Source organism: Myodes glareolus, chromosome 1 (genome assembly GCF_982192425.1).
Source record: "Myodes glareolus chromosome 1, mMyoGla1.1, whole genome shotgun sequence".
NCBI classification, from domain to species: Eukaryota; Metazoa; Chordata; class Mammalia; order Rodentia; family Cricetidae; genus Myodes; species Myodes glareolus.
The window spans coordinates 17,099,802-17,120,378 of record NC_142026.1 but is presented as its reverse complement, the minus strand read 5'-3'; the positions used below and the strand labels follow the sequence as shown (position 1 = coordinate 17,120,378).

Genomic DNA, 20,577 nt, shown 5'->3' with positions numbered 1-20,577 from the left:
CAACTCTGCTAACAGACACACAGACAGAGGATGGGGGGAGGGAAGGGGAGATCTCACAAACACTGCTAAAGACCCTTCTCAGCTGTTTTCACATTTGTCCTTCCATTGAGGCCCAACTGTGCTGGGTAATTGCTGACTCTTAGAATCTGACTGTCGCTGGGCAGTGGTGGTGCACACCTTTAATCCCAGCACTTGGGAGGCAGAGACAGGATCTTTGTGAGTTTGAGGCTAGCCTGGTCTACACAGCAAATTTCAGGACAGCTCCAAAGCTACACAGAGAAACCCTGTCTCAAAAAACCAAAAAAAAAGGGGGGGGGCAAAGCTGGAAGTGGTCCTTATGAGATCCACTAAATTCTGAAGGCTAGTCAGCTCGTCTCTAACCCTGTCACACAGCACCACTTCTCACTTGGTCTCCTCCTAATGAGGAGCAGAAGAAATGGAGTAGAAACTGAAGCCACACTGCCACCCTGGCCAGCGAGGCAGAAGCGTCTTTTCCCCCACCTGTCACCTGTCTGGTTCCGCTCCAGATTGAAGGCACAAGAAAAGTAGGCCTGAACCACAGCCACCAGGTCCCGTAAGAAGGCCCCATACCAAGGTTGCTGTGAAGAAAGGAGCAAAGGGCAGCGTGAGGAATGAAGACCAAAGGCAGAAAAAGCAGCAGCAAAGGCATGCAGAGCGCCAGTCAAGGGACCAGGTGGAGAGAGTCAAGCGCTGTCAAAGAGTCACAGACCATCTGCAGACGCCACTTGACTCGGGCCGCATGCTGGAGTGGGGGACAAAACTATCCTCTTAAGTTCCTTATATTTATGAGTTCAATACTTAGCAGCAGAGGACAGCATCCTAAGGGCTGCCTACCATGCCTGCATCATCTGGGGGAGGGGGAGGGGGAGCTGTCCTCTAAACTCAACCATGTCAGGGCCCAATGCAGGAAGTAGAGGTTTGGCCCCAGACACACTGAGTCTTGATCTTAGCTCTCCTACCTATCATGTGGCCATCGGCAGTGACTGCAGGGACCAATCTCTGAACATCAATGACCTGCTTTGAAAACAAGGTAACAGCCGGGTGGTGGTGGTGCACACCTTTAATCCCAGTACTCAGGAGGCAGAGGCAGGTGGATCTCTGTGAGTTCGAGGCCAGCCTGGTCTAGTCTACAAGAGCTAGTTCCAGGCCAGGCTCTAAAACTACAGAGAAACCCTGTCTCGAAAAACCAAAGAGAAAAAAAAAAGAAAAGAAAAGAAAACAAGGTAACAAAGCAGAAGTCCAACCCTCTATAGCAACTCTTCTCAATATCGAGAAATTACCCATTTAAAAAAAAAAAACTCTGGGGATTTGGAGAAATGGCTCAGTGGTTAAGAGCACTGCTTGCTTTTCCAAAGGTCCCGGGTTCAAATCCCAGCAACCACATGGTAGTTCGCAAACACCTGTAATGAGATCTTGTGCCCTCTTCTGGCCTGTAGGTATGCATTCAGGCAGACCACAGTATACTTAAATAAATAAATCTTAAAAAAAAGACACTAAAATAAATAAAATAAAAATAAAAAAACTCTGATTTTTATCTTCTGTTAGAAAACAGATTAGGTACACTGGCTTAAACTCTCACATGACGACAATGGGCTGGGGTTGAGAAGATGCCCATTTAGGTTGGGATGACTAATATGCTCCCTACTGCTTAGACAGCTGGATGCCTACCTCGTCTTCTTCACTGACTAATACTACTTGTTTAGACCCAGAAGGCATCAGAATTTGCAAGTGATGGTCTGGTAATTAGAAAAAGAAGGCTAGAAAAGAAGAGGCAGTCGGGTCAGACAGACGGCAACTCCAGAAGAAAGTAAAGAAAAGCGGCTTGTCTTCAGAGCCGCTGGGCTGGGTACCTGCTGGATACTGCTGCTCTGCTGGCTGTGCCGGAGGAGGCTAAGGGGCAGCCCGGGCAGTCCTGCCTCCTGGCAGAAGAAATACAAATGCTCAGAGTCGCTGCAGCTGGACAGGAGACTGCTCAGGACACGGAGCGCAGGAAGCAGCTGGGAAGCACCCTTTAGGATGCCTTTCAGGATCTGAGGGACATGAGAAAAAGAGACAGCAATTGGTATAATTATAGGTAAAGGAAGAAGAATCACAAATACCAAACAACTCAAAGGAGTTAGCAGAGTAGACCGATGTCTGCATTCCTACATGGAGGAGTTGAAAAGCCAGGGAGGAAGCACAGAAACACAGGGGAACTGCACCAGAGAAATAACTAGGGAAGGTCACCTGACATGGAACATCAGTGACCAAGGGGCAGGGGACCTCAAGATCTGTCCACCAGGCCCAGTACCAATATTGTTCATTTCCTCCCTTTGATGGCCCTTCACCTTAAAAACAACAATAGCAGCAAGACCACCACCACCACCACCACCACCACCACCACACACACACACACACACACACACAGAGTTTTCTGGGGGAAAAAAAAAACAGATATGAAACGATGTTATTTAACTCCAGAGAAGCAAGACATCATTCAGCTCTAGAACAAGGACTGCCCACATTTCTCATGCCAACTTTAGCCCAACATGTATCTGTATGCAGCCTGCACTCTAAGGAAAGTACCATACGTTTACATGGCTATTCTTCAAAAGAGTAACACTGATACCAAATGCCTCAGAGTTTGCTGTTCTCAATTCGGCATTTACTCTCCCATCTCACAGTGAGATGGGAGTAAAGAGAACTGCTCGTCTTAAAGACAGAGAATGGATCCATCTATACAGATCAGGGCCCTAGCATAGATCAATAGCTAGGTCTTTGTGAATTCTGATCCACAAATCAGAAATCTTATCTCAGAGGCCAAAACCTTTGTTTTCTGAGGGACGAAGGCTAGGCTGGTGAGATGGCTCAGCAGGTAAAGTGCTTGCTGCATAAGCCTGATGATCTGAGTTTGATCAGAACGCATGTAAAAGGAGAACACAGAACCAGGTCCACAAAGCTGCCTCTGAGCTGAACTCATGCACCACAGCATGTGCCCCAAATTCATTCATAATAACTGGTTAATTTTTTTTTTAAACAGAGGTTCCATTATGTTGCCTAGGTCAGTTTCATGGTTTCAATCCTTTGGGTTCAAGAAACCACCTGCACCAGGTGTGGTGATACACACCTTTAATCAAGGCGGGGTAGAGGCAGGCGGGTGGGGGGTAGATGGGGACAGGGGCAGATGGGGGCGGGGGGCATCTTGTGAATTCAAGGCTAGCCTGGTAGATACCGTCTCAAAAAAAAAAAAGAGGGATTGGGAAAGAAAGAAAAGAAACCATCTGCCTAGCCTCCCAGGTTAGAAACAGAGATTTTAGCTGGCTTTCTCACATTAGAAGTGCTCCAATAGCCGGGCATGGAGGCAAATGCATTTAATCCCAACACTCGGGAGGCAGAGGCAGGTGGCTCCCTGAATCTGAGGACAGCCTGGGCTACAGAGAGAGTTCCAGGGAAGTCGGGGGATTTACACAGAGAAGCCCTGCCTCAAAAAAACCAAAAAAGAAAGGAAGGAAGGAAGGAAGGTAAAGAAAGAAAGAAAGAAAGGAAGGAAGGAAGGAAGGAAGGAAGGAAGGTAAAGAAAGGAAGGAAGGAAGGAAGGAAGGAAGGAAGGAAGGAAAGAAGGAAGAAAGAAAGGAAAGAAAAGAAAAGAAAAAGAAAAAAGGAAAAGAAGAAAGGAAGGCAGGGTCCAATAGTAGGATGACAATTGTTAGATCCAGGAAATAAGAGCAAGGTAGCAATATAATTCAGTGGGAAAAGAATTTTTTTCAAAAACACACAAAGAGATGAACTTATTTCATGTACAAACATTAACTCAAAATGGGTCAGAGATAGAGATCTTAATGTAAAGCTAAAACTATGAGCCAGGCGGTGGTTACGCACGCCTTTAATCCCAGCATTCAGGAGGCAGAGGCAGGCAGATCTCTGTGAGTTCGAGGCCAGCCTGGCCTACAAGAGCTGGTTCCAGGACAGGCCCCAAAGCCACAGAGAAACCCTGTCTTGAAAAACCAAAAACCAAAAACAAAAAAACCGACAACAACAACAACAACAAAACAAGAAAAAAAAGCTAAAACTCTGTAATGTAATGTCTAGAAAAATCTTCAAGGCCGGGCCATGGTGTCCCACGCCCCACACCTTTGATCCCAGTACTCAGGAGGCACAGGCAGGCCGATCTCTGAGTTCTAGGACTGCTATGGGATGTCTTTCTGTATACTGTGAATATGTGTTGTTCTCATTGATTGATAAATAAAGCTGTTTTGGCCTATGGCAAAGCAAGATAGAGCCATGCAGGAAATCAAAGCAGAGATACAGTAGAAGGGTGGGGGTTGGAGAGATGGTTTACTGGTTAAGAGCACTGGCCGCTTTTCCAGAGGTCCTGAGTTCAATTCCCAACACCCACATAGTGGCTCAAGACCATCTGCAATAGAATCTGATGCCCTCTTCTGGCATGAAGGTGTACATGCAAGCACTTATACACAAAATACAAATAAATAAATAAATAAATAATAAATAAATAAATAAGGGTGGAATCTGGGAGACACAAGCCAGGCACATAGGAAGCAAGACATGGAGAAACTGAGGTAACACCAGACTACGTGTCAATACATAGATTAATAGAAATGGATTAATTTAAATGTAATAGCTAGCTAATAATAAGCCTGGGCCATCAGCCAAACACTTATAAGTAATATTAAGCCTGTGAGTGGTTATTTGGGAACTGGCAGGCATGGGAAAAACCTCTGTTAGACAGGCTCTCTGTCTCCTTAAGGTGGTGACGTCATTTCTGAAGACTGTCCCATCATCTTTCACAGAGCAGCTTGTTACCTGCTCGCCCGTCCCACGCAGCTGACTCTGGATGCGCTGGCAGAAGTCAGGATTGCACAGCAGAGTGAGGGGGGACTTCAGCTGGACGGGCACAGGCTCGGTCGTCTCTAGCAGGCACTGCCACTCGTCGTCGCTGTCTGGCTCCTGGGCGTTTGGAGTGAAGAGGTCAAGAGGAGTCACCCCAGATTAGAAACTGAGTGACTAATGGGGTAACAGCGAGCAGCCAGTGGCTCCTTCAGCATAGGAGTGTTCATAACTGCTGAGCTCAGCTTTCCAGCCCCATGATTATTCAAGTTGAAATTATTTCAAAATTTAAAAATTAGAACCCTAAAAGTGACACAAAGGTTAAGGAAGAAATACATGCTCTGATGTAGAAACAAGCCCTACGCTAGATCATATGGTAAAAGAAGCACAATGCAATAAATAAGATAAATCCAATAATGCAGAAACAGCCAAACTGCACATAAAATTATATGTGAAGTTCAGAAAATCTGAAAGGAAACAGATTAGTAATGATAGCCATCTCTGGAAGTGAGGTAAGGTTCAACAGAGACCTTCATTTTTATTTATGATTTTGTTGTTGTTTTGGTTTTGTTTGTTTGTTTAGATAAAGTTCCATTTTGTAGCCCAGGCTAGCTAGATACTCCTGGGCTCAAGAGATGCTCTCCCCTCAACCTCCCAAAACACTGGAAATAGGGAATGTGCTAACATCTACCTTAAATTTTATCTCTGTATTCTAATTTTTGAGAATTATATGTTCACATAATCTGTAATTAAAATCTATAAACCTATAACAAAGCCATTTTAACACAAAGGGAGCTTGTATTTATTGCTCATACTGTTCTAGAAAAGCACTCATCTAATGTCTCACCTCATTTTCTAGATATATTACATCAGGGCTCTGCCGGCCCATCGTCTCTGGCCTCAGCTCTGGGAACGCTTGCTCACACTCCAAGGTGATGTGGTTTTCCCTGCCAAAGCAAAGCTGGGAGTAAGATGACTTCCAGACCTGTGAGGCTTAAGGTTCATTGCCCTGTATAGCCCTCTGAGCTCAGGAGAAGGCCTAGGAGAACCAGGCAGACAAGTAGATTATGGGATGTGGTCAGTTCAGTAAGTGTTAACATCCACACACAGGTTCTCACCCTCCCAGCTAGCTCTTACTCTCAAGTAGACCTTGATTTTTCACCCGTGCCCTTCCACTCCAATTATTTTCCCTCTCAGACAGAAATGGCCCTTGTCATTTCAAAGCACAACTGAGACAGGAAGACGAAATCCTCAAGCTTCCTGATGAACTAAGAAACAATGAGAGGGCTGGCGAGACGGTGCCGGGGTTAGAGCACTGGCTGCTCTTCCAGAGGTCCAGGTTTGAGTCTCAGCACCCACACAGTAGCTCACAGTTGTCTGTAACTCCACTCCCAGGGGATTCAATGCCCTCTTTTGGCCTTTGAAGCCGCTGTACACATATGATACACAAACACACATACAGGCAAAACACCCACACATATGAAAGAAAAAGAAAAGAAAAAAGTAAACTACAAAGAATTAGAACCCAAGAACCTTGGACTCTCACTCCTAAAGCCCTATCTATGTCAGGGCAATGGCTAGTGACAGAGCCATTTTATGTTTGCTTTGATTGTAGCCAGAGTTCTACTGATAACTGTCTCCCTCCCCGACACACACAAACCACTTTACCTTTCTCCCTGAGGCGTAGGCGGTGCTTCTCCAGCCCCCCAGTCTTCCCAGTTGCTCTTCATTTCTGAGTCTAATATACTAGCCAAGAGGCTTGGTTCCTGAGGAGGAGCCTTTAGTCCAGGCACAGGGGCTGTGCTTGCTGTCACCTTGCTGGGCCTATCCTCTTGTTCAAGGGCAGGTCCTGCATCCTGTTCTTTCTAAGAGGTGGGTAGGAGACAAGAGAACTGTTTGTGCAGTGTGGATCCCATCCATAGTCTTTTGCCAATTCTCTGAAAGTCACCTCTTCCCCCGGCTCCCCCAAGTCACTAGCCTGTCTGTGTCATCGTTTCCTCTGATTCACACACCTTCTGCCTGGTTTCTTCAGCTGCGCGCCTACAGGCCTGGTGCAGGATGCGAGACTGGCTACCCTTGGGTGCCAGCCGATGGGCCTGTTCATCCTTTAGGACCTGAAGTTCTGGAGGCAGACGACTAGTAAACGGAGTGCCCAAATCTGCACCTGCTGGTTCAGTTATTACTGCAGAGGGGGAAGAGGAGAGGGCATGATTATTCTAGGGCTGTGGCCACCATGTCCTCTTGACCAGGACAACTTCAGTGTCTGTAGGCCCCTGTGGAAAGAGGCCATTTTGACAAAAAGCAGGAGTGGTAAAAGCTAGGCTACAGGAGGAAGAAGTCCGAGGTGGGGGAGGAAGGTGTATGGCATCCAGACAGTGAGGAGGGAGGAAGACTGGAGAAATGCTAAGGAAGGTCAGAGCCCTGGGAACCCTGGTGACTCACTGGTGACACGGCCCGCAATAAAGGGGTGATGCAAGAGGTCTGGCCATGACAGACGCTGCCGGGGGTCTTTGGTGAGCAGCCCTTGCAGGAAGTTCTACGAAGAGAAATAAAACTTCATCAGCCCTCCCTGCCCTTCCTCCAGGCTCCCCCTAAACACTCATTGGTGCTGGCAAGTTGACTCCTGCGTCTGTTCTTACAGCAGCTCAAACACACTTTTAAAAACTCATCCCTTAGGATTCAATCAGACCACTGCCTTCATCTGGGGGTGGGGAGACACCGGATGGGACACAACTAAACTGAATGCTGGAAAAAGAAGGCAAAGTCAAGGAGAAGCCATGTAGCCGCTGCAGGAGACAAACTCCAGATGCTAGATGGCTACAGTAGGCTACAATCACGAGGCAATGCACAGATTAATAGAGATGGGTTGATTTAAGATGTAAGGATTAGCTAGAAATATGCATAAGCTAATAGGCCAAGCACTATTGTAATAATACAGTTTCTGTGTGATTATTTCAGGTCTGGGTGGCCAGGAAACAAACAAGTGGCCTCTGACTACAAACAAATCTCCATGCCACTTTGAGGAATAGGGAGGAAAATCTGGAAGAGAAATGTCACTTCCACAGTCATCTTCAGAAAGTAAACATTCGTAGTCACAGGTTGTTTGTGGAAGGAGATGAATTGATGCATTCATGATTAAACACATACACAAACAAGCAATGGTTCAAGGATGTGTTTGGGAACACTCAGTGAATTTTCAGATGTGGGAAGGGTCAGAAAGGGTATATCTGTTAAGAAAAAACCCTTAATTAGGCCTGCAACAAGAACAGAAGGTAGGCACTGGAGAGAGAGCTCAGTGGGTAAAAGCACTTCCAAAGGACATGAGTTTGGTTCCGAGCAGCCATATCAGGAGCTCACGACTGCCTGTAATTCGAGCTTCAGGGGATCTGAGGCATCTAGCCTCTGAGAGAGCTTGCACGAACACATACACACTTAAATAAAAATAAATCTTTTAAGAAAGAATGATCTGGGGGCTGGAGAGATGGCTCAGAGGTTAAGAGCATTGCCTGCTCTTCCAAAGGTCCTGATTTCAATTCCCAGCAACCACATGGTGGCTCACAACCATCTATAATGAGGTCTGGTGCCCTCTTCTGGCCTGCAGGCATACACACAGACAGAATATTGTATACATAATAAATAAATAAATATTAAAAAAAAGAAAGAATGATCTTAAGAAGCTACTAATAGGCTATGAGCACTGTTCTAAAATGTGGTGATTGTATAACTATAGCTGTTGCTGAAGATTCCTGCAAATCTACCTAAGGAAGAAGGAAGATTCTAGGGATACAACCCTCATTTAAAGCTCCTTTAACTTTTTTGAGAATTATTTGAGCATCCCCAACTATGTAAGTTAGGGGAAATTGTGTCTCCCTTCCACTTTCGATAAGCCAAAGGGAACCTGTAATGAAATTTTATTCTGAGAGAAGACTGTATTTGAATTCTACTGAGGCCCACAACCTTGCCCTAGATAAGAACAACAAACTCCTCTTTCTCTCCCCACCAACCTGCTGGGACATAGCTACAATGAGGAGGTGCCACTTCCTGTCACCCACCCCAACCACCAGCCCCTCTAATAGCTGAAGAACACTGACACCAGTGTGACGAGCAGCGAGACTGCTCCCTACACTGCCACTAATAGTGGGTCAGTGGGACTGGGGCCACATGAAGCCCAGCTCTTCCTTGCTGGTGCCTCGACATTACTTCCTACTGTGATAGAGCATTGCCTGCCTGCATAGATTTTGAGAAAGGGGCAGAGATAGAGGAAGGCAGGTTTCTGATATAAAAGTCACCCCCTTTATCTCCTATCACCTTGAAGCAGGGACTGATGGCAGAGGGCCAGCGCACAGGGTCCTTGAGAATGAGGTTAACTAGCTGAAAGATGCTGGTGGTGTAGAAGGGAGGCGTGCCTACAGCCAGCTCATACAGGATGCAGCCTACAGACCAGAGGTCTGCCGTGTGGTCGTAGGGTCGCTCCTCCACCAGCTCTGGAGACATATAGAGTGGTGTGCCTTTGATGGACGTCAGCACCATGGTGTTAGTGCTCATGGCTCGGGCAAACCTGTGGAGGTGACAGGACTGAAATGAGAAAGATCTTCTTGACCTAGTCACAACTAGAAAATTACATCTGGGGACAGTGACTGGTGTGATTGATGGCTCAGTGGTAAAGGGACCTGCCATTATGCCTGATGACTTGAGTTCCATCCCCAGGATTCATATGGTGGAAGGAGGGAACTGATTCCTGCAAGTTGTCCTCTGATATCTACAACCATGCCATGGCATATGTGTGCCCACACCTCCACATGCACAATAAATAAACGTCATAAGAACATTTTTTAAAAGAAAATGAAACCTGACCACTTACTACCTGTTAGCATATGGGATAACCTGAACCAAAGCAGACACAGTACCTTTGACCAGTTCCAAAGACCCACTCTCCAGCTCTGGTTCTAACATGAGGCTTTGGGTAGTCTAGGGCTCCCTGAAGGAGAAGCACAGATGGAAGCTCAGAAAACCCTACCCAAAGTCACAAAGCTTGATGCCACCGCCCTTGGCGAGAAGAATGTTCTGAGGTTTCATGTCCCGGTGTAGGATGCGGTGGGAATGCAGATAGTACAGAGCAGACACCAACTGGGCAGCGATGGCCTGAACCTAGGGTCCAACAAGTGAAAGAAAGGTCAGAGGAAGGGCTGGAGAGATGGCTCAGAGGTTAAGAGCATTGCCTGCTCTTCCAAAGGTCCTGAGTTCAATTCCTGGCAACCACATGGTGGCTCATAACCACCTGTAATGAGATCTGGTGCCCTTTTCTGGCCTGCAGACATACACACAGACAGAATATTGTATACATAATAATAATTCAAAAAAAGGTCAGAGGAAGAAGCTGCTAAGCCAAGGGCTTCCAGTACTGAGGCTAATTTGACTTTCTGTTCTTTCCTTCCCTTCTAGAGTCTCCATTACACTATACCCTCCTTGGTTCTTGTTCCCCTTAATTCATCCTTTCATTTGCTCAAGGAAAATCTATTCTCTCTTATTGGCCTCATTACCATGAACAAATTATTCTGTGTTTCCCAGAGTCATCATCTATATAATGTGACAATAATGGAGCATCTACATCCCACGACTATTGCATATATTAATGGAATGAAAGCATGTAAAGAAGTGCTCAGAATGATACCTGGCATGAAGGAAATTGTGTGTGCATATTAGGTGTTTTAAATAGGGTAAAACCCCTTTTAAACAGTCACTTAAACAAGGCAGACAAAACAGTAAAATGATTACTTTTTTGTTTGCTTGTTTGAGACAAGAGTCTCATGTATCCCAGGCTGGCCTTGAATTTGCCATACAGCTGAGGATGACCTTGAATTTCTGATTCTCCTGCCTCTACCTTACCAGGGCTGAGATTATATGTATGTGCCACCAAGTCCAGTTTTATGTGGTTCTGGGAATCCATCCCAGGGTTTCATGGAAGGCAAGTACTCTTCCGAGCTATACAGCCCCAGTTTAAGGTGACTACTTGGAGCAGTGATGGCACTTCTGGGGTTGGAGAGGACCTACCTGTTGAGAGTAAAAAGAAACACCGAGAGTGAATGTAGTTGGATACTCCTCAACCAAATCCCATTGCCAGCCTCTTTGCCCTAATGGTGAGTCCTGTACAACCACAATGCTTCTCTTACTACTCTCTCTAATACTGGCCTTTTTCCTTGAAGAAATAATAACAATGACCAATACCCGCAACATCAATAACAGTTATTTATCATCCTGATGAATTAAATCATTAATCCTCAAAGAGCCTTACAAGGTAGATATTATTACTAACCTCATTTTACTGAAGAAGAAACCAAATACAAAGACATAAGAGTTATTTGTCTGTGGAGACCCAGCTAGTGAGGGGCAAGCTTTGTGCTCAAATACTGTGGTCCCGGTGTTCCGATATTTAACTCTCACACTATACTGCCTCTACATATATCTAGAGTCTTCAAAGGTGGCTGGTGAGATGACTCAGTGAGTAAAGGGACCTGATGCTAAGCCTAATGACCTGAGTTCGATCACTGGGACACTCATGGTGAAAGAGGAGAACTGACTCTGACTCCTGCAAGTTTTCCTCTCACTCCACATGTGCTCTGGTCTGCAGGTACATGCACATACCCACCTCCAACACAAAATATATAATAATTTTTTTAAAGAATTGTAAGGGTTGAGGAGACGGTTCAACTGGTGAAGTGCCCATTGCATATGCATTAGGACTTGGGAATTTGGATTCTCAGCATCTATATTAAAAGCTGGGTATGATTCTTAGACAACAGAGAAATAACTCTGAGATTCCATCTTACACCTGTCAGAATGGCCAAGATAAAAAACACTGATGACAGCTTATGCTGGAGAGGATGTGGGGTAAGGGGAACACTCCTGCTTTGCTGGTGGGAGTGCAAACTGGTACACCCACTTTAAAATCAGCATGGCGATTTCTCAGAAAATCAGGAAACAATATACCTCAAGATACAGGAATACCACTTTTGGGTATATACCCAAAGGATGCTCAACTGTACCACAAGGACATGTACTCAACTATGTTCATAGAAGCATTATTTGTAATAACCAGAACCTGGAAACAACCTAGATGCCACTCTACTGAAGAATGAATAAAAATGTGGTACATTTACACAAATGGAGTACTACTCAGCAGTAAAAAATAATACATTGAAATTTGCAAGCAAATGGATGGATCTAGAAAAAAACATATTGAGTTAGGTAATCCAGACCCAGAAAGACAAATATAATACGTACTCACTCATAAGTGGCTTTTAGACATAAAGCAAAGAAAAACCAGCCTACAGTCCACAACCCCAGAGAACCTAGACAACAAAGAGGACTCTAAGAGAGACCTACATGGATCTACATAGGAAGGAGAAAAAGATGATCTCCTGAGCAAATTGGGAGGGTGGGGGTCATGGGGCAGGGTAGAAGGGGAAAGGGAGGAAGGGAACAGAGCAGAGGAAACATGTATAGTGCAATAAAAATAAAAATTCTAGAGAAAAAAAGCTGGGTATGGCGTCACACATCTGTAGCCCTGGTGTTGGGGGAGGGGCTAAGATAGGCATATCCTTACAGCTTGTTGGCCAGAGATCCAATCCAGAGTCTGAAGGTCAATGAGAGCTCTAACATCAAAAAATAAAGGTGGAAAACAGTTGAAGAAGACATTGACCCTAACCTCTGGACTCTGCATGTATGCACATGTATGGACACATGAGCCTACACGTATTTGCACATACACAAATATGCCCTCATATATATTTTACACACACACACACACACACATGAACCTTGACGCCCTCAGCTTGCACTCCTAGCTCTTCACCCAGAGAGAGATTCAAAGCATAGGAACGTTGAGCCAGGAAGCATACCTGGTCTTCAGGAAGTTTTCCATCATCTTCCAGAATCTGAAAAAGTTCTCCCTCGGCATAGTCTGTCACCACCACCACCTGCGAGGAGAAGGCAGTGCGATACGGATGGGGCAGTCATGCACTCTGCGGTTAACAAATGTCTGGGGCCCTTGGGCTTGGAGAGAGGCCACACAACACCCTCCAAACACACCTCTTTGTCAGTCTCAAAGCTGTCGAGCATATGCACAATGTTGGGGTGCCACAGACCTCGCATGATTTCAATCTCTCGCTGCAGATTCCTTAGCTCTTTCTCTGAGCGCCCCAGTTTGGGGATGAACTTTAAGGCCACCACCTGTCAGCGGTAAAGCAAAGAACCAAGGCATAACCACACCATGGAGAAGCACAAAGAAACTCTCAGACCCAGTGAGCTGCCCAAAAGAGACATTCTCCATCCTGTCAAGGTACCTGTAAGGAGTGCGGTGCGCTCCAGGTTTTCAGTTTTCATGAGCTATCACACATGCTGGGGTGGGCTTTGTGATACTGTTGTCTTTGAGTCACTTCTGCTCCTGTAACTTCCCACTTATACTCCTTTAAGTAAACCCAATAAAACTGAAAAACTGATTCTCCTTTCTCTCTCTCTCTCTCTCTCTCTCTCTCTCTCTCTCTCTCTCTAACAGGCACACACAATGCAAATATTCCAAGCTTTATCTCAGAGCTCCACAATGCAAGATTTATACTGCTTGACCAATTCTTAGTATGAATACTAACACATGCTAACCTCCCACCTTGACTTTCCCCCAGGGTACTGTGGATTTACTGTTTGTCTACCCATCACCAGGGGGAAACAGTTACTGCCAAGTAGATCCCTCTGATGGATTCTGGGACAGGTGTTCTGACCGAAGCAAAGGACTCAAGGAGAGATTTAGGGGAAAGAGAAGGAAATGTGGGTGGAGGGAGCGAGTGCAAGTGGCTTATCTTTTCTGAGGGAATAAAAAGAACATTGACAGTTTGTGTTGTTTAGCAGGGGTCAGGCATTGGGCTAAGTAATTAAGTGTGAAACACCTTTAATGCTCAGACCTCATCTATCCTTCCCCCCCATGGTACAATTTGGGGGAAACAGAAGCATGGAGTGGTTAGGTAGTTTGTCCCTAGTTCTAAGGCTTGGATCTGACTCCAAAAAATAAAATTTCAGAGTCTAAATATCCTAGGAAATATACTGGAGTCGTGACCGAGAAATATACACTGTGAAACCCTTCTGTCCCAGGTTTCTGCTGGAGTAGGTGCACTGGATCCCACTCAGAAGGTATCTCTGTTCACTACCTGAGCACTATATTTCTTTCGGCCCTTATACACTCTGCCAAAAGAGCCTTCTCCAATCATCTCCAAAACGTGGTACTTTTCCATGGCAAGGGTTTCAGGGTCTCTCAGACGGCAGAAAGAAGACGGTGGCAACGAACTGTAGCTCCAGGGGCAGTTCCACACATCTGCGAGGCCTGACTTGGAACATGGAAGAAAGATATACGTTATCAGTCATGCCTTTTCCAACTTTTCACAATAACCCAGTCCTCAAAAACATGATTAGGATGGAAAGATGATCAGATCTTGAAATCGGAACGCCTCGAGCCTCCCACTCAGGCTAGGTGCCCACAGCCTACCGTGTCCCCTTTCCCCTCTCCACCAGCGTTGCTCACATGCTCCTTCTCTAGCTCCCGAGTTCCTGACATCCTCAGCTCCCCCAGCGCCGCTGCTCTTGACTCCCATCGCGAGCCGAGGTTCCCCAACATTCCCCCACTCTAGATACTCCAAGATTCGCAGGCCGAGGGCTGGGGGCCCCGGGCCTCTAACTGAGTCCCTACCAGCTGCCTGCTTTCCTTTTCTCCATTCCTCATTGCTGCTCTCGTTAGTTTCCCACTCTTACCAGCTGGTCAGAAGTTTAAAGGACAAAACTCTCAGAGATGTGTGACAGACACGAACCGCCCATTCGCACTTTCTAGGGCACATCTGTCGCTTGGCTATCGGGCCCCACAAAGGACCTAGAGTCTTCAGTTGCCTAGAAACGGCTCCAGCTTTCTTTACCCCGCCCCGCCCTAGTTTTCCGCCTCTAACTTCCCAAAAGGTATTTCCGGTTCCGGCTAAGAGCCGGAGAAGACATGGCGGCGTCTGCGTCGGCAGCTGCTGGGGAAGAGGACTGGTAACTTTGGGTCATAGGTTTTGACTGGCTGCCTGGATCTGGTGCTGGGAACTAGCAACAGCTTCTAATCGTCCGAACCGCGGGCATGAGGGGTGAATCAAGGGGCAAGAGGTGGCAGAAACCTTGACATCCTTTCCTAGGCGAGCTACTGGACCGGGAGCGGAAGGTGGAGGGACACTGACCTGAGAAGGGACCGGGTCTGCGCCGGGTTGGCCACTTGGGCCCACGCCTTATCGACCCAGTTGGCCCCTCCTACGGCCCTATCCCTTCCGCTTCTCCCTGATGTGACTTTCTGGGGTCTGGAGGATGGTTGCTCATCACACCTCCCGCCTCTCGGGACGGACGTCCTCCTCCACGTCGTGTCCCTCGTGCCCCTAGGATTGTGCCCTTTGGCCCAGATCATTTCTGCCTAAGCTTTCCTCACCCTCGCGTATCCCCGACAGCACTAAGAACTATTGTCAGAAGAGCCTTACTCCCCACATAAGCAAGTCCCCCTACTCTCTCTCGAGCATTCTGAAAAAGAGACCAAAGGCCTTTAAGGACTTGAGTTTGGAAGCTAAAGATGTGCTCACTTCTTATTTAATTAGCTGGATGTGATGCTGACCAGACCAGCTAGTTCCTGTGAGTCGGTGTCAGCTGTTTAAAAAAAAAAAAAAAGTGGGCGTGGCATTACTTCAGAGTAGTTGGGAGGGTCACTGTGGATTTGTAACGTTCATAAAAGCCTGCTTTTTATTAATTGTTGAAGTATAAGCCCTCAAGAGACTAGATAACCCAAAGGACGTCGGTCTAACCTAAGGCCTTATACTCTAAGTGCTAGGATAGCCCACTACCCACACACCCCTCTTCTGTCACTTACGACCTTGTCATTGTCCCAGTCTGTATCTTACATCCAAGACCCAGGTCACCTAAGGTGGTTAAAATACTGAAAGATGTCCTAACTGAGCCTGTACCTTGGTGTTACGTTGGTTCAGGGAGGCCACCCAGTAATTTCCTTTATAAAGCCATGGAGACTAGTGCTCTTTGTTCTTGGGAAGATTATGAAGGGAACACCTGAGCTAGGAGAGAGTAGCAGTGGTTGCAACAGTCTATGTCAGCCAGAATGTCCTTTTTATTTGTGAGATAATATAAGCTTTGTATTTTAAGGTTTCTGCGTAAGGCTTAAAAAGAATGCTAAAAGTAGTATAATAACCACCACTAATAAAGGCCATCCTGGGTGCCTTCCCTCTTGGTACAGGCTTCTGTATATCACCTGGGTAGAGCCGTGGACCCAGTCGCTCATCTTCAGTGCCTTTACAGCTGTTGTTGCATGTTTAAATGTTTACCCTGTACTAGACGTGATGATGGGGTTAACTATACCTCCAGTGTCATGTGTGCTCAGATTATGCCCTTCTCTTTCCTCTTAAAGGGGGAGAAAGATCACTTAAGCTACATACTGTGTCTCAGACACTTGGGCACTTTGTATAAACAAATCATTTTTAAGTCTCCCAGTAGTCCTAGTGAGTATGTTGTATTATCTCTAGGTGGTAGAGAGTGTAACTCAGGCTTCTAAGTGAGCTGACTACATGTTTCTGCCTGCGGTTCTTCTGCTGCTGTTTCGCTTTTAGGTTCCTTAAACCTGTTCATCTTGGTATAGCTTTTAGAAATGCTTAGACTGACTCGTGCTGGCAAGGTTATTGGCAGTACCCAGGGTACAGGGGACTGTGCTGAACAGTAGTGTAGGCAGACGGGAGTAGTAAACCTTGGTAACCTTGTTAGTAATGAATGAACGCCATGTATGTAGGTCAGAGAGGAGCCACCAAAGGATAAGCAGCTGTCCAGCTAGAGCAGGAAGTCAGGGCCTGGCTCTGACTGCTCCCTTTCCTCCTCCTGTCTTAAGCCTTGGTTCGTTGTTTCAACTCTGTGGGACTCTGTTTTCTCAGGTTGGCAGAGGTGAACTCTAAAATCTAATTCCCATTCTTTCTACCTGGCCAGTTGACAACTTAAAGAAACATTTCCCAATTTTACAGGGTAATTTGACAAGGGAATGTATTGAGACAGATTCCTTTTTTTGTTGTTGTTGTTTTTTGTTTTTTTAAGTCAGTCTTCATCAGCCTTGGCAGGCTTCAGCAGGCAAAGCTATAGTGGTGACTCAGTGTCCCCCTTACTCTCCAGGGTCCTTCCTTCTGAAGTTGAAGTATTAGAGTCTATCTATCTGGATGAACTACAGGTGATGAAAGGAAATGGCAGGTGCGTATTCAGTTATGGGCGGGCAGGAGTCTTAGTGATCAGACGATTCTGCACAGAATCTGGGCTTAGGGTGCTATGAGCCTTGACTCCGAGGTGATGCTCGGCATACAGACACTAGTCTCTTACTCCCCCCACACCCCGCAAAGAAGCAAGTCCAATGTGCATTCCTCTACCTGCTTTACTATCTCACCCCCCCTCCTCCCTAGCTTTCAAGCCCCTGCCCAGTCACATCCTGCGTCTCCACCTGCAGATCTTCACCATGGGAGATCTTTATCACTCTGCACCCTGCCACCGCAGAGGTCCAAGATTCTCAGTTTGTCTGCTTTACTCTGGTGCTTCAGGTCCCGGTGCAGGTGAGGCCGCTGTATGACTGTAAAGGGAGGAAGGGGAGAGTCCCCCGAGCAGTCACTATAATGACTGGGTGTTGTTTTTCTGCACTAGTACCCCCATGAGGTGCCACAGATCTCCATCCGTAACCCCCGAGGGCTTTCAGATGAGCAGATTCACAAGTAAGTTGGGATAGTTGGGGCAGGGAGAACTCAGAATTCAGCTCTACCTGTTGAAGGAAAGAAGTTTTAATATTGGCTTCATTTCTACCCTCCCAGGATCTCACAGGCACTGGGCCATGTGGCCGAGGAGGGGCTAGGCACAGCCATGCTCTATGAACTCATTGAGGTAAAATGTATGGTCCGGGAAAATGTCCTTCCTTTCAGAGCATTTTTGTAGTCAGTACATTTAGTCCTTGTTTGTTTAAGGCCTCAGTTAGAAAAAGAACTCAGTATTTAAAAACAGAACAACAACAACAAAAAAACCCTTCAAACTATAGTTGAGTAGCTTCCCTGCCTCTGCCTCCCTAGTGCTGGATTAACGGTGTGTGCCACAATGCCAAGCTAGAAACATTATTTTTATCTCCAAGTATATTAAAGGTGACTTAGTAAGAGGAGAAATAATTTACTTAGATTTTGAAACCAGGAAGGTCAAATGGGCAGGGGTGGGGGATGCATAGAGAGGGATTCTTGCAAGTAGAACATTACCAGGATAGGATTGCATAAACGATAGGTAATAAGCTGGCTTGGTGGATGTCACACCCAACCAGTCACTCCTGGGAGAAGTACATGGATTGTGTTCACAATCTTCTCTCCTTTCAGAAAGGGAAGGAAATTCTCACAGACAACAATATCCCCCATGGTCAGTGTGTCATCTGCCTCTATGGTTTCCAGGTGGGTTTCTCAGCTGGAGCTGGAGTGAGCTTGGGCAGACAGGGAAGGGCTAGTGAGTGGGCACTGATACAGAACTCCGCTTCTGTCTCCTTACAGGAAAAGGAGGCCTTTACCAAAACACCCTGTTATCACTACTTCCACTGCCACTGCCTTGCTCGATACATCCAGCACATGGAACAAGAGCTGAAGACACAAGGACAGGAACAGGAGCGACAGCATGTTGTCCCCAAACAGGTAGACATCGCCAGACCCGCTTTCTTGCTTGGTACCCTTATACCTCACATCCGTCTCCATCCCTCCAGTCTAGTGGCTTTTTGTCATTTAGAGATACCTTTGAGGCTGAATCTCACCCCTATGCAGAAAGGCATCCCTGAGTACACTGACACATTGCATGCAGCTTTGCAGTCTCTCCAGACCTTTCCTTAGGCTGCCCTGTCCTCCTCCCCCCTCATGCTGAGCAGCTAACGCTTGTGCCCTTCAGTCCCAGCCCTGCAGACTGGGCTGGCTGACAAGAAGCAGGATGTGACTTCTCCTCTTGTTTTAGAAGGCAGTCGGTGTGCAGTGTCCTGTGTGCAGGGAGCCCCTTGTGTATGATCTTGCCTCGCTGAAAGCAGCCCCTGAACCCCAACAACCCATGGTAAGGGATTTCCTTCTGGTCTAAGCCAGGCATAGTGGCATTCTAGAGAGAAATGGCATCTTGTCTGTGCTGAATTCTCTGGAGTTGGGTTTGACTTGCATAAGACTACTCTGCAAAGCCGCAACCCCCACCAGGAGCCTAAGACTTCAGAAGCCCAACTCTGAGGAAGAAAACCAAGATAGGAATGTGGCTCATTTGGTAGTACACTTGCCTAGCATACACAAAGTCCTAGTTTCGATCCCCAGAACTACATTAAAAAACCTGGTACAGTGGTACATTCATGTAATCCTGGCATCCAGGAAGTGGAGGCAGGAGGATAAGCAGTTCAAGGTCATGCTTGGTCATATGGTGAGTTTGAGGCCAATCTGGGCTATATAAAATTCTTGTCTAAAACCAAACAAAAAAACCAGGAACCTTGTGCAACTCTCCTAGGACAATCAAGTCGTCTGCTTTCTCATTTTGTTTTTTTCTCCTGTCATTCTGCTTCCTTTCCTTTAAGGAGCTTTACCAACCCAGTGCAGAGAGCTTGCGCCAACAGGAAGAGCTCAAGAGGCTGTATCAGAGGCAACAGGAGAAGGGTGGCATCATCGACCTTGAAGCTGAACGGAACCGGTACTTTATTAGCCTTCAGCAGGTGAGGAAAGGAAAGGGCTCCCCTCTTGGCCTCAATGCCTCCAGTGTTCTTATGAACACCATGGCCCTAGGGTGTGCTTCATTCTGCATGGGGAGGTTACAGATTGGTAATGGTTGGGTAGAGAGGGGTCTTCCTTGATGCATTGCCTCTCTTCTTCCCAGCCTCCTGCTGCTGTGGAACCCGAGTCAGTTGTAGATGTCTCCAGAGAGCCCCAACCACCTAATGCCCTTTCTGCAGAACAATCTACTTCCCTAGCTGCCCAATCAGCCGTTCCAACTCCTCTACCCATGGCTACCCAGTGTGTGTATGAGAAGATTCCAGGGGCTGGCCCAAATCAACAAAGGCTGGGTGAGACCAAGAAATCCATGCTAGATCCTCCACGATCTGGTCGTGGATCCTGGCGACGGTATGATCGGAGGCACCCGAAAGGAGGGGAGTGCTGTACCGCAAAAGGTACCAGTGATATCCAAGAACTGCCACCTCCTGAGAAGCCTCTCAAAGAGCCTGTGGACTTAAAACCAGAACCCCGTAACAAAGGGCTTACAGGTCTCCCTCAGGAGAAGGGGCCTGGTAGCTGGCAGGGCTCCACAGCTCGCAGGACTCGGGACTGTGCTCGCTGGGAACGCTCCAAAAGCCGTACACCAGGTTCTTCCTATTCCCACCTACCTCGGGGCCAGGGAGCATACCGGTCTGGTACTCGCAGGGAGCCCCTGGGCTTGGAATCCGAAGAAGGTTCCTAGCAGTACTGTGGGGGGACAGGGAATTGGGGGTGGGAGGGAGGCAATAAAAAGATTTGGCCTTTGCTTAACAGCACCTAGCTTGTATGGAATGGCTTTTTTTTTTTAATTATTTTTCTTTTATGTGCACTGGCGTTTTGCCTGCATGTATGTCTGTTTGAGGGTGTCAGATCACCTAGAGCTGGAGTTACTGACAGTTGCAAGGTGGGT

At 46.8% G+C, this 20,577-nt stretch overlaps 2 protein-coding genes across 6 annotated transcripts in view; one reads left to right on the top strand and one right to left on the bottom strand.

Annotated features, from left to right (window-relative positions):
• Stk36 (serine/threonine kinase 36) overlaps positions 1 to 14,810 on the bottom strand; it is a 29,260-nt gene extending 14,450 nt beyond the window's left edge. Inside the window, exons 1-13 of one of the 3 annotated variants that reach the window (XM_048459003.3) lie at positions 14,641 to 14,810; positions 14,043 to 14,219; positions 12,934 to 13,074; positions 12,744 to 12,821; positions 9,863 to 9,993; positions 9,154 to 9,403; positions 7,288 to 7,381; positions 6,858 to 7,027; positions 6,514 to 6,710; positions 5,693 to 5,792; positions 4,822 to 4,965; positions 1,872 to 2,051; positions 502 to 599 (exon numbers count right to left, since the gene is read on the bottom strand). In XM_048459003.3, the coding sequence (XP_048314960.3) occupies positions 502 to 599; positions 1,872 to 2,051; positions 4,822 to 4,965; positions 5,693 to 5,792; positions 6,514 to 6,710; positions 6,858 to 7,027; positions 7,288 to 7,381; positions 9,154 to 9,403; positions 9,863 to 9,993; positions 12,744 to 12,821; positions 12,934 to 13,074; positions 14,043 to 14,126 (1,667 nt within the window). In that variant the 5' untranslated portion in view covers positions 14,127 to 14,219; positions 14,641 to 14,810. Of the gene's footprint in view, positions 1 to 501; positions 600 to 1,871; positions 2,052 to 4,821; positions 4,966 to 5,692; positions 5,793 to 6,513; positions 6,711 to 6,857; positions 7,028 to 7,287; positions 7,382 to 9,153; positions 9,404 to 9,862; positions 9,994 to 12,743; positions 12,822 to 12,933; positions 13,075 to 13,187; positions 13,313 to 14,042; positions 14,220 to 14,640 lie in introns of those variants that run through there. The other 2 variants (XM_048459004.3, XM_087904330.1) reach the window with 2 other exon arrangements.
• On the top strand, positions 14,798 to 20,412 carry Rnf25 (ring finger protein 25). 3 transcript variants are annotated; one of them, XM_048459028.3, is made up of 10 exons: positions 14,798 to 14,913; positions 17,065 to 17,139; positions 17,390 to 17,492; positions 17,581 to 17,648; positions 17,745 to 17,814; positions 18,288 to 18,359; positions 18,456 to 18,593; positions 18,907 to 18,996; positions 19,496 to 19,630; positions 19,792 to 20,411. In XM_048459028.3, the coding sequence occupies exons 1-10, from the start codon at positions 14,873 to 14,875 to the stop codon at positions 20,368 to 20,370; spliced, it is 1,371 nt and encodes a 456-aa protein (XP_048314985.1). In that variant the 5' UTR covers positions 14,798 to 14,872; the 3' UTR covers positions 20,371 to 20,411. The 3 variants fall into 3 exon arrangements, with proteins under 3 accessions (XP_048314985.1, XP_048314984.1, XP_048314986.1); XM_048459027.3 differs by having other exon boundaries at positions 18,904 to 18,996; positions 19,792 to 20,410; XM_048459029.3 differs by lacking the exon at positions 18,907 to 18,996 and having other exon boundaries at positions 19,792 to 20,412.
• The last annotated feature ends 165 nt before the right edge of the window (positions 20,413 to 20,577 follow it).